Genomic DNA, 13,522 nt, shown 5'->3' on the forward strand with positions numbered 1-13,522 from the left:
CAACGCTCCTGTGCCTCCAACAAGCACTTTCTTTTGTTTTCTGTAGTTCTATGGGACAGTGAACACAAGCCTCGTGGCTTTTAGAGCCATGTGATTTGGAGGCCTGCCCTTTGAGTGGCAGGCTTAAAAGTGGGGGTGTTATGTGTGTGGCCTAAACCTTCCTCTCCTCAGAGAGAAGCTGGGGTTCAGGGGTTCCCTCCTGATTGTATGGAGCTATGCCAGGGGTGGGGTTTATAGCAAGAGCGTGTGTTAGCCTTTCCCACCCATTTCAACGCGGGTATCTTCTCAGTCGCCTGATGTGTAGGACTAGTTTCTGGATTTCTCTCAGAGGGAAGAGCTCCATGTAGGGCTGTATCTTTGGTACATTCACGGGAAGAGGGAAATCTAGGAGCCTCCTATGTCGCTGTCTTGGTGACCCCTCTGTGCCTGCTCTTTAATTGTTATTCTTCAAGGTGTTATACTTTGCTAACCCTTCATACTCTGTAAATTCTCCTTAAGTGATCTCATATATTCCCACAGTTTAATACTGCTCGTGTGTTGACAATGTCAATAATTTTGTGTTGAGCCTCAAACTGACTACTTTAGGTATATAGTTGCTTTGCTGTGGTCTCTACCCGGGCGTTACTCTGTACGTGCAATATGACAAAAATTGAAATTCAGCGTTCTCCAACAACCCTGCTCTTTTTTTCTTTATTCCTGACCTTGATTGTGGATTCCACTTTGGAAATATTTACTCTTTACTCCTTTAGCCTTAGTTCAAATATCATCAATTCTTACCGAGATGACTGTAATAACAATGACCATATTATTCCTAAGTCAACTTTCACACTTTTTCAAGGAATCTTTTACAAATTTGGGATTTCATTGTGCATTAAAACGCTTCTAAAAAGTCACTTTCATAAAAGTCCAAGGTTCTTAACATGGCATCCAAGGCCCTTCCTATCTTGACCCCTCCTATCTCTGCTGCCTAATTCCTCCTCTGAGCCATGTACTTCATACTCTCTAATATGGAATTGCCTGTTTTCCCATAACATACCATGCCATTTCACACCTCCGGATTTCACACATGCTATTCCCTCCACTTGGAATAACTCTCTGAGTCTAACCTTTGTATCCATTTATGTAGAAAACCCTATTCCTTTAAGGAAGTTTTCCCTTAACAAGCCTTTCTGCCTCAGTAGTTAATTACTTCCTCCTCTATCCTACCTCTTATTATATACATCTTTCTACCTTTTATAGTAAACACTTACTATACTGGATTGCCTCAACTGTCTCTCTACTCTTTAAAATTCATGAGAGCAGGGACTATCTTATTTATATCTGTTTAACCAGTTCCAAGCAGAATACCACACACATATTTTGCGATGAATAAATGTTTAGCGAGTTAAGTGGGCCAGGAACAAAAACTTGGTTGTGGAGCTTTTTCATATTAATAGCTAGGCCTCTGGCAGACAAAGATGATCTAGAAGGGATGGCTAATTAGTTCTCCAGATATTGTTCAAAAACTGGATTTGGAATTCTTCACTATAGTCTAAGACACTAAAATAAAGGACTCTGGCTAGAAGTGGAGTATATGTATCTTCAAGAATAAGGAAAAATGTATTCATCAAGAGCTAGACAAATAGGTACAAAACGCATTTGATAATGGGTATATTACACTGAATAGGAAGAGGAAGAATAAAAAATTCTGAGGTAAACTCACAAAATTAGTGATATACAAGACAGCAGGAATAAAATGAAAAGACCAAAAGTGTATACAGTATGTAAGCCAACCAAGAAAACAACTGAGAATAGGTCCAGAAACATAATTACAGACAAAGACTTCAAAATAATTACGATATATATGTTAAAATCTATTAAAAAGATGGATTTAATTGATGAAGAAACGCAGAATTTCAGGAAAGATATGGTAACTGTAAAAAGAAACCAAATAGAAACTTTAGACTGATAAATACAATACCTGCAATAATTAAAGGAGTCTCATAATGATTTCATGAGGAAAATGCAATCTTGTAGAACTTTTTGGTGGCCAGACGGTATGTCTTCTCCTAAGTGTTACATCTCTCTATATTATATGTATTCTACTTAATGGAAATTTCTTTACTTTCTACTAGTAACAGCTATACAAATGTGCATAGCTGCCTTCAGAGTTGATGAATTCCTTAGAATTAATAATTTTCAGGTACAGACAAAACCATAATTTGACAGGATAAAATAATTATAAATGGACAGAATGTCCTCCAAGGTTCCTTACAACCCTGAGAGTCAAAGACTTTATCGAATGACCATGATTAACTTGAAATTTGAACTAAAATATAATTTAGTTACACTTAAATAATGGAAACATATATTTCACATTATAGTTAATTTTAAATACAAGATGAATTAATGTTTACCATTACTAAATATATATACCTTTCAACTTTAAAATACAAATACTTTACTAGACAACTACATGTTAAATATCAAACAAAATTTAAATTACCCTCTTGTCCATTTCATAAGACGAAGCTTCTGTACTTGGCAAAAGATGGGTAATAGTGGCTATTAGGATCTGTAGGCAAGAAAAAAAAGAGCTCAAAATATGTTAAACTAACGGTGCATCCTAAAACTTAAATGCTAATACTAAAGGGATATAAAATCCATTGCTGAGAGTTACCCTAAATACATTAACTGTTATTTCAAAGTAATTTTTAATAAGCAAGTTTTTCAAGTACACTTAAGTATCAATCATTTACAATCCTTATGTACAGAACCAAAATTGTATATGCTCTGTTAACTACGAAATGGATTTCTTATGAGTTCAGTTCATGAATCAATATCTATAAACACAAAGATAATATATGTTCTAATAGAAAAATTAGAAGATATAGAGAAGCAAAAGGATTTATAAAAACCAAATGCAATTCTATCACTCAATAGAAATCTACTCTGCTCAGTGAATTAGGTATAGAAGAAATGTACCTCAACATAATTAAGGCCATACATGACAAGTACACAGCTAACAACATACTCAATAGTGAAAAGTTAACAGCCTTTCCTCTAAGGTCAGGAACAAAACAAGGATGCCCACAATTGCCATTTCTATTCAACATAGCACTGGAAGTCCTACCACAGTAATTAGGGAAGAAAAAGAAAGAAAAGGCATCCAAATCTGAAAGGAAGAAGTAAAATTACTTGTTTGAAGACAACATGATCCTATATATAGGAAACTCAAAACTTTCCACCAAAAAACAGAACTAATAAACGAATTTGGTGAAGTTGCGGGATACAAAATCCATATACAAAAATCAGTTGTGTTTCCATACACTAACAACAAACTATCGGAAAGAGGAATTAAGAAACATATCCCATTTACAACAGCACTAAAATCAATAAAATACTTAGGAATAAATTTAACCAAGGAGGTTAAAGACTTGTACACTGAAAACTATAAAACATTGATGAATGACATTGAAGAAGACACAAATAAATGGAAAAATATTCCATATTACAGATTGGAAGAATATTATTCAATTGTTCATACTACCCACAACAATCTACAGATTCAACATAATCCCTATCAAAATTCCAATGGCATTAGAATATAAAAATTGATAGGAAAAACTATCCTAAAATTTGTATGAAACCACAAAAAAACCCAAAGAGCCAATCTTGAGAAAGAAGAACAAAGTTGGAGGCATCACACTTCCTGATTTCAAACTCTACTATAAAGCTATAGTAATCAAAACATGGCACTGACCGTAAGGTACTCACATAAAACCAGGAACATAGACCAGTGGATCAAGATAGAGAGCTGAGACATAAACTTATGCATTTATCATCAACTAATCTTTGACAAGGGCACTAAGAACACACAATTGGGAAAAGACAGTCTCTTCAATAAAAGGTGTTGGGAAAACTGGATATCCACATACAAAAGAATGAAACTGGACCCCTATCTGACACCACTCACAAGAATTAACTCGAAATGGATTAAAGACTTAAATCTAAGACCTGAAAGAATGAAACTCCCAGAAGAAAACATAGGGAATATGATTCTTGAAACTGGTCTTGGCAGTGGTTTCTTGGATAAGACACCAAAAGCACAGGCAACAAAAGCTAAAATAAACAAGTGGGACTACATCAAACTAAAGAACTTCTGCACCGCCAAGGAAACAATAAATTGAAAAGGCAACGAATGGAATGGAGAAAATGTTTGCAAACCATGTATCTGGATAAGGGATTAATATCCAAAAATGTATAAAGAACGCATACAACTCAACAGCAAAAAAGCAAATAATCCAATTAAAAAATGGCCAAAGGACCTGGAGAGACAGCTTTCCAAAGAAGATATTCAAATGATTAAAAGATATATGAAAAGATGATCAACATCATTAATCACGAGGGAAATGCAAATCAAAACCATAATGAGATATCACCTCACATCTGTTAGGATGGCTATTTTCAAAAAGACAAATGATGATAGATGTTGGCAAGGATGTGGAGAAAAGGGAACCCTTGTGCACTATTGGTGGGAATGTAAACTGGTATAACCATTACAGAAAACAATATGGCAAATCCTCAAAAAATTAAAACTAGAACTACCATATGATCTAGCAATCCCACTCCTGTGTATATACCCAAAGGGAATGAAATTTCTATCTCAAAGAGATACCTGCATACTCATGTTCATTGCAGCATTATTCACAGTAGCCAAGATATGAAAACAACCTAAACGACCTTTGACAGACAAATGGATAAAGAAAATGTGATACATACACACACACAGACACACACACAGACACACACACACACGCACACATACATACACAATGGAATATTATTAACCATAAAAAAGAAGGAAATCCTGCCATTTGTGACAACATGGATGAACCTGGAGAGCTTTATGCTAACTGAAATAAGCTAGACAGAGAAAGGCAAATACTGTACAGTATCATTTATATGTGGTTTATAAAAAAAAAACCTGATTTCACAGAAATAGATTTCATAGAAAGTTGCTAAGAGTAGATCTTAAGCATTCTCCCCACAAAAAAAAGGAGTTAACTATGTGAGGTAATGGATGGGTTAGTTATCTTGATCTTGGTAATCATTCCACAATATCCAATCATCATGGTGTACATTTTAAATATATATAATTATATCTGCCAATTATTCCTCAATAAAGTTGGGGTGAAAAATAAAGAAATCTACGGGCCGGCCCCATGGCCGAGTGGTTAAGTTCGTGTGCTCTGCTTTGACAGCCCAGGGTTCAGATCCTAGGCACAGACATGGCACTGCTCATTAGGCCATGTTGAGGCAGCATCCCACATGACACAACTAGAACGACCCACAACTAAAATATACAACTATGCACTGGGGGGATTTGGGGAGAAAAAAATCAGGAAAAAAAAAAAATTTAAAAATACAAAGAAATCTATTCCCCTGTCTTTCCAGATGTTTCTCTGTATATATGTAAACATATGCTTTTTAAAAAAAAGCATTTTATAATGTGGCTTTTAAAATTTACATATATTTTACAATGAGTACATGAATAAATTTGATACAGAAAATATAAAATAATAAAAAAGACATTATTAAGTGAAGGTAGAATATTCATATACAGTATTATAACTTACCCTGGCAATCTGTTGATCTCATTCAATTTTTTTATGTGTATGTTATAAATGTATGGGGGTACATTTACAGTAATTTTCTTGTATGTTATTATATTTTTATAAATTATTATTCAATGCATCAAATTTAGAGGAAAAATTCCTCTAAATATACTTTATATAGTATAAAGCTTTACTCACTAGTAGAATCTAGTATATAGACGCACCCGCTTAATAATAGTAACAGAACTGCGCTTCTGTTCCCAACTAGGCAAATAGGTAACCATTAGTGAAATATGCTCCACTGTTTTCAGATTTCATTTCTTCATTCAAGTAGAGGTGGAGTATTATAACTCTTCATGTTTATCTGTAGCGGTTGGCCACTATGATGCATAGTGAAGCAATCTGCAAAAACTTTGCACACTAGAGAAGTACTTAAGTATTAATAATATATAAATTGATGAATAAAATAAGGGAAAGAATTTGGAGGCTTTCACATGAAAAAAAAAAATCTGCCTACTTAAAGAACAACCTTGATTTTCAGACAGAATAATCAATCTTAAAGGGTAAAATTTCAAATGTTTTAATACTGACTGACATACATATGCACATTCATCACATTTACATCCAGTTATCATGGCCCACATGATAATGATAAAAGCTGCAGTCAATATTTATTAAGATTTATGTCTCATCATTTTTATGGCAAAAAGTACTAAGTGCTTTACATGTATTTTCTCATTTAGTCTTCAGAGCAACTCTGTGAGGTACATATTTTTATCCCAAACGTCAAGGTAAGAAAATTGGAGTTCAGAGGGCTAAAGAACCGGTTCATAGCTACAAAGTAAGTAAGTGGCAGAGTCAAGGGCAATTAAACCAGGTGTGTCTAATCCTCAAACCCAACCTCTTAACCATAATACTATATTCAACTCAACAGATATTTAGTGAACAGAGTCTACCTGAAAGTCACCCTAGGCATAAAAAACAATAAAGGAAAAAGAAACCCGGCGTGTCTTAAAGGAGTTTAGAATTTGTAGACAAACATATCTTGTGCCATAAAGAGAGGCTGGCAACACGGTTAAGTGAGAAAAGCCTGGACCTGAAATCTTATAGACTTGGGTTTGAACTCTGTTTCTGCTCCATTGGATTGTGACTTTATATAGATACTGTATCCTCAGTTCTCTCATCTTAAATAAAGGCGGGAAGTGGGGATAATAGTCCACCTCAAAAGATTTAGAATTAAACGAGATATAATGAAAAGATGACTGGTACATAGTAGGTGCCCAATAAATATTAATTATCGTCTTTCCTAAAAATGTTATAAGAACATGAAGACACAAAAGATAAATTCTTGTTGGAGAGGTAAGGATTCTTATTTTTTGAGGAGATGGTATTTAAACCAATCACTGAAAGATGAGAGGGTAGAGAGGAGAAATACAGCATTTTAGGCAAGAAGAAGAGAGTGAGGGGTATGTTTAGGGGAGAGTAAGCTGACTTGGGCGCCTGGACTATAGGGTATTTCAAAGGAATCTGTACAGGATTCTGAAAAGATGGGTTGGGTCTTCATCTGGAGGCCTCAAATTCCCAGCTAAAGAATTTGGGTCTTATTTTATAAGCAAAGGAAAATCACTCAGAGATTTTGTTTTGTTTGGTTTTTTGGGGGTTAGTGACATAAAAGTCATGTGAATGTGAACAATAACTTGGAGTGGAAGACATACGAAGCCAGGAGACCAGCTAGAAGGCTACGACAAAGAAAGAATAACGAAGGCCTGGAATGTGTCAGGTGTTGTAGGAGGCACAGAATAAGAACTTCATAAATGATGGGCTCAAGAGGAAAGGAAAGGAATGAATCAAAATAATGTCCTGATTTTGGTAAATGAAGGGATAAAATGTTTTCTTATGTAAGAGAGGGAATGAAGTCGAATATACATTTATAAAGACAATCACAATCACAAATTTGCACGTAGCATTTAAAACCAACAACACAAAAAATACAAAGGGACTGTCATGAACTCTGATACCTCAAAAAAGCATCCTGGGTTGCCATTATTTAGCTATATAAAATTTAAAGAAAACTGTTAAATAGTCTTACATTTCAAGGTATCCAAATGTAAGGATCTTTAACAAGGTCATAATAAGAAATAAATGAGAAAATACTCACTTGAATAATTTTCAAGGGAGAATCAGGTTGGTAAATCTGAAGTCTAGGTACATAATGAACCAGCATGTGAAGCATGTTACAAGCTACATGGGCCACTGTTTTATTAGTAAACTGTAATAATAACCGAAAAAAAGAAAAAAAGAAAACCACTGTTATAAAAAATTTCTTCTTGAACTATTATTCATCAATGCATTAATTGCTGAAAAATTTCAAATTTCATGTTTCTTTTTTCATTCTATATTTATAATGTGTTTATTGAAATACTATTAAGAAGATAAATATACAGCTGCAAAATAAAATCACGACACATTCCAAAGATACAATTAACTTTATTTTTTCTTTGTAATGTATGACTGTCTTCATTAAAGTTTTATTCCATTTTCTCTTACCTGGATTTCTGCAATGGCCTCTAAACTGCTAATCTGGTTATCAATCTTTTCCGTATTCCAATCTACTCTACACAATACTTCCAAATTAATCTTCTAAAGAACTGTTCTGATACTGACGTTCTCTATGCTTAAAACTGTTGGACGACTCTCCCATGGCATAACGTCCAACTTGTTATGCTTCTCTCTCTGTGACCAAATCTCACCTACTTTTCGTACCCTGACCAAACATCTCCTCTTTCCAAAGTCTTCTCGGACACCTAAGTCGAAGTGATCTCTGCTTCCTCTGAACTCAGTCAGCAGTTTGTATGTACCACTCATCTGGTTCTCTCAGCTTTTTATATTTTATTACTCTTATTTTAATCTTTTTCAGCCATCATATTATTAATCTCTTGAATCTAGTATTTTTAATATTTTTTCATTCTAGTATCCCTCACTCTGCTTTGCAAAGTGCCTCAAACATAGTACAAACTCAAAAATACCACCAAATAGTTAGTATTTGTACTTTGTATGTTTAGAATCCTATAGAGATATTGTATTACAAGTCTTAAGACAAAAATAATATCATGCATCCTTTTGCAAACAAAAAATATCCATCTATTCTCTCAGACTCTCCAAACAATTAGGTTATTATTTCTGAGCAAATCTTATTCTGGTCAGAAAGAGGGAATTTAACTTGAATGATAAAACCAAAAAGTTGAACAGCTCAAGAATTCAAGAAGTAATAAAGATCAAAGAGTAGGTTACAAAAACAGGAATTAAGGTAAAACAAACAAGCCCACATATGTTGTTAAATGACTGGTTTGGAAATATGTATCCTAGGGACAAAGCCAAATAAATAAAAAGTTGAGATAAAAATAGGTCATCACTAAGATACCCCAAATTCAAGAGTAGGACCACTCTTAAGGAAAAAGTCAGGAACAAGGAAATAATCTAATAATTAATTAATGAAAACATTTATTGTTTTATTCAGTAAGGGCATAGATATAATTAACATTTGGAGAAAAATAATCATGCATTCTATATTATCTTAATATTTTCCACTAAATTAGTTTTTTTTTACCTTTAAGGAAACACAAATTACATTCAGAGCTTCCTTAATTTGAGGATGATGAGACTCATGGACTAGTTCTTCACAAATCCAAATTCCTAAACTGCAAAGTGCTACACATCTGCAAAAAAGGCAACCAAAACAATGATACAATAAAAGTGGATGAGTCGTGAAATGAAACCACCAGCTCAACCAAAACACCCATAACCATCCAATACAGAACCAACATGCGCTGTTTAAGAGTTAATCAATTTGTTACTCTGTTCTTTAGCTCTTTCTGTTACTCTGTTCTTTAGCTCTTCTTAGAAAGAGAAAGCAGGAGGAAAGCACATCCCCGAAACTCTAAGCCAAATTTTCAATTATAATTTACTACCAAGATCATAGGTGTGATAACACAAGATCTTTCTACCAAACCTATAGTAATAAACTGATATTATCATAAAGCTTCCCAAACAAATATGCAATCTGCTTTCGAAAAGGAAAGAGTGTAATTTTATTGACTGATAGCAAGGTAAACCTAAGCAAAAACATGAAGCTGCTGAGATAAGTCAAATATTTTTTTCGTATCTTTTACATTTAACGTACAAATTCTTTTTAAAACAAATTAGCAACACAAACAAAATTTCTACATTTTATTAGGGGATTCCAACAGAAACAGAACTTGTGGAAATTTTGCTCTGTTCCCTAATGTCTTGTGAAACTTCAATTCCCTACTTCAGCTGATCAGAATTAGTAGGAATTTCTATTACTGTGTTCAAGTATAAGCGTCTGATGAAGCACATGATGGTTCTCGCTAAGTATAAAAAGAGTCAACTCCTATAGTCTCCTGGTATACCTGGCATGTCCTGATACTGATATTCGTTTTTTGTGTGTGTGTGAGGAAGACTGTCACTGAGCTAACATCTGTGCCAATCTTCCTCTATTTTATGTGAGATGCTGCCACAGCATGGCTTGATGAGTGGTGTGTAGGTCTGCACCTGGGATCTGAATCTGCAAACCCCGGCCCACCAAAGCGTAGTGTGCAGACTTAACCACTACACCACCAGGCTGGCCCCAATATTGATATTCTTAAATTAAATTCAGTAGAATGCTAAATTTGAGAACAATTCAAGGCAGAACTATTTTCCTTTCTGAACACAGTAGATCAGAAGTTCTTACGTCCCTTCTTTCAGTCTATCACAGCATTAAAGCTACTAAATAGTTTACTGTCAAAACTCAGAAAGTCTTCTAAGCAAAGTCTACTGCTTTATTTCTTCCCTACTGTTGTCTATCCTAAATCTTAGGTGACATTTACAGATCAAAATAACCAAGTTTCAGGTTTCGCAGTGAAAAGAGCTGTAATCCCTAGAGTAACAAGAAACTCTGAAGGGAAACAGAGCTGTCCGTGGACGCAGCTAACTTAAGGCACTTGTTTGGTAACAGAGGAGTGAGACCAGTTTGTTTTGTTTGTGTGTACAGTTGCCTACATTCCTCAAGATGTCAAAATAATCTAGATTTTTTCCAGTATGGCTCAACTCTCTGCTCCTGGTCAGATTTTCAGGTATAAGCTTCTAAGACCTCACATTCCTGAAAGTTATACGAAAACAAGTTTAGAAAATGCTTATGTTCAACTTCTGCAATTTTCCTATACTCTCAATACAAGCCATTGTGTTAACGATTCCCAAGGCTACTTCTGGGTAGATATGTTTTAGGCTTCAATATTCTTTCACTGAGAGGCAATGTAGTTGAAAGAAAAAAAAAACAGCAAAAGATCTAGAATCTGAAGCTCTAGGTTCAAATCTTGTTTTGTCACTTCTTACCTATACATCTAACAAGGCTCTGAAGACAAACTGCCAGGGCTTTAATCGTGGCTCTGCCATGTCTGGGTGATAGAAGAGATTATTTAAATTCTCTGGGCTCCCATCTATAAAAGGGAGGATAAAAATTGTACCTATCTCCTGGAGTGGCTGCAAAGATTAAATGAGGTAATAAAGTGTTTAGAACAGTGCCTTGCAGACAGAAACGGCTTAATAAATGTTAGCGGTCTAAGCCATCAGTTCTTTCCTACCAAAATTGGAACAATAATAATGATTCCAATAATTTCTTAGAATTGTGTGGAGGACTAAATGAAACAATATTATGGGAAAATCCTTGTAAAATTAAAGGTTATCATTATTAACACAGAAAATGCTAGAGAAATAATATTGAAAATCATCAAACTTGGGGCTAAAAACTACCAGAAATGAAAATATGGAATAATGGAAAAGATAATGTTGTTTTCTGGAGTAGTTGTTTAGTATTAAAATGGAATTAATGTAAAAGAAGAATTTACTCAGATTTCTTTTTAGTTAACTTGGATATTAAACGAGAAAAATATGCAATGGAATTAAAAAGCTGGAGCTATGTCTCATTTAAGCAAACTGCTCATTTTACATGATTTTTAGCTCCTGCAAAAATAAGAGGTTTAAGTTAGAATTAGAATCCAAATGGTCAAAGCCGTGATCTGTACACTTTTATGAACCTTGGGTGATAAAATGTGTAGATTATTAGAAAAGAGGTAGCTTTGCACAGATGTAGGTCAGAGGAGTAGTGACACAGACTTCTGTTGAGGCTAATGACATACTATTAGAATTAGCATCAAGAAATATAAAATATAAATTAATGATATTCAACGGAAAAGAAGAAACATGGTGTGCTAGTGGCAACCTGCTGATTTAAATTTCAACCTTTTTGGGAAAGGTTTAGTCAAGCAGCAAAAATGCCACAGTTTTCACTATTTAATAAGACATTTAAAAAGGAAAACATTCTAAAATCTTATTACTTATAATCTATTTTTAAAAAAATATCCTGATCAAATATTCATAAATATTAATATATACTATTTTCTTAGATATATTACTTTCTACAATAAAAATATTTCATTTCAATTCAATTTAACAAATATTCATTGGGTAATTACTACTGCACTTCAAGGTATCGCATAAGAGACAGTGACAAACAGAACCTGAAGGGAAAGCAAAATGTACTTAAACTAAGATAAATCATTTTAGATACAGAGAGTGACTATACTGAAAAAAATGACTAGGATTTTATTTATTTATTTATTTATTCTTAAAGATTTTATTTTTTTGCTTTTTCCTCCCCGAAGTCCCCCGGTACATAGTTGTATATTCTTCGTTGTGGGTCCTTCTAGTTGTGGCATGTGGGACGCTGCCTCAGCATGGTTTGATGAGCAGTGCCATGTCCGTGCCCAGGATTCAAACCAACGAAACACTGGGCTTCCTGCAGCGGAGTGCGAGAACTTAACCACTCGGCCACGGGGCCAGCCCCAGGATTTTATTTTTTTAATGAAAGAAGGTTTGTATTGAAAACATGAAAAAAAGGTATTTAATCATCCAAATAATTTAAATTTCTACTTCAGAATAGCTTTTGTGTATCTAAAACAATCTGGACTGCTAAATAATTCCATCAACTTCTAAAATAAGATTCCAAACACAGAACAGTTGTATCACGTCTTAAGAGCATCTGACCTACCGTGCAGGACCAGAGGGCTCATCTCTTGCGGAACTTAATACAGTTTTGATTATAAGTTCCTAAAATAAGGGGAAAATAATTAGTAGCAATGACTAAGATTTCATTCAACAAATGTTTATTAAATGGCCACTATGGGCCCAGGCACTGTGCCAGGTGCTAGGTATACAATAGTGAAATAAAACAGTCCTTTTTCTCACGTACATACTTACAGAGTCCAATATAATTCATAAAATTAGCTAAATCAATAAAACAATAGTATGATCTGAATGTTTGTGTCCCCCCAAAATTCATGTGTTGAAATCCTAACCCCCAAAAGGTGACAGTATTAAGCGGTGGTTAGGTCATGAGGTTGGAGCCTTTGTGAAATGGATTAATGCTCTTGTAAAAGAGATGCCCAACGAGCTCCTTCCTGTGAAGGACTCTGTGAGGACACAGTGAGAAGGCATTGGCTGTGGACCAGGAAGAAGGCCCTCACCAGAATACAAGTGTGCTGGAGCCTGGATCTTGGACCCCTCAGCCTCCAGAACTGTGAGAATTAAATTTCTGTTGTTTATAAGCTACCCAGTCTGCAGCATTTTGTTATAGCAGCCCACACAGACTAAGACAAACCATTTCTGAAATTTATAACCAAATGTATATGTTAAAAAGTAATTTTTTCTGATTAGAAGAGTAATAAAAAGCTCACCATAAGATAATCAAAGCAGATTTGATTATCTCCAAGGTATGAACATATTTTCAAATGTGAGAAATATCATTTAAAAGCAAGCCTCCTCTTCTTTGATAATTTGTAAAGCATGATAACGTGAAAGTTTGGGGA

General features: G+C 34.5%; 1 protein-coding gene across 8 annotated transcripts in view; it reads right to left on the bottom strand.

Annotated features, from left to right (window-relative positions):
* RALGAPA1 (Ral GTPase activating protein catalytic subunit alpha 1) overlaps positions 1-13,522 on the bottom strand; it is a 223,950-nt gene that overhangs the window by 95,989 nt on the left and 114,439 nt on the right. For all 8 annotated transcript variants that reach the window (XR_011501562.1, XM_044765509.2, XM_070504251.1 and 5 more), the window contains 4 exons: positions 12,706-12,764; positions 9,205-9,313; positions 7,756-7,866; positions 2,486-2,554 (listed from right to left, as the gene is read on the bottom strand). Coding sequence is in view for 7 of the 8 variants with exons in the window: in XM_044765509.2 (XP_044621444.2) it covers positions 2,486-2,554; positions 7,756-7,866; positions 9,205-9,313; positions 12,706-12,764 (348 nt within the window). In the remaining variant the exon portion in view is untranslated. The remainder of the gene's footprint in view (positions 1-2,485; positions 2,555-7,755; positions 7,867-9,204; positions 9,314-12,705; positions 12,765-13,522) is intronic.

Source organism: Equus asinus, chromosome 2 (genome assembly GCF_041296235.1).
Source record: "Equus asinus isolate D_3611 breed Donkey chromosome 2, EquAss-T2T_v2, whole genome shotgun sequence".
Classification (NCBI taxonomy): domain Eukaryota; kingdom Metazoa; phylum Chordata; class Mammalia; order Perissodactyla; family Equidae; genus Equus; species Equus asinus.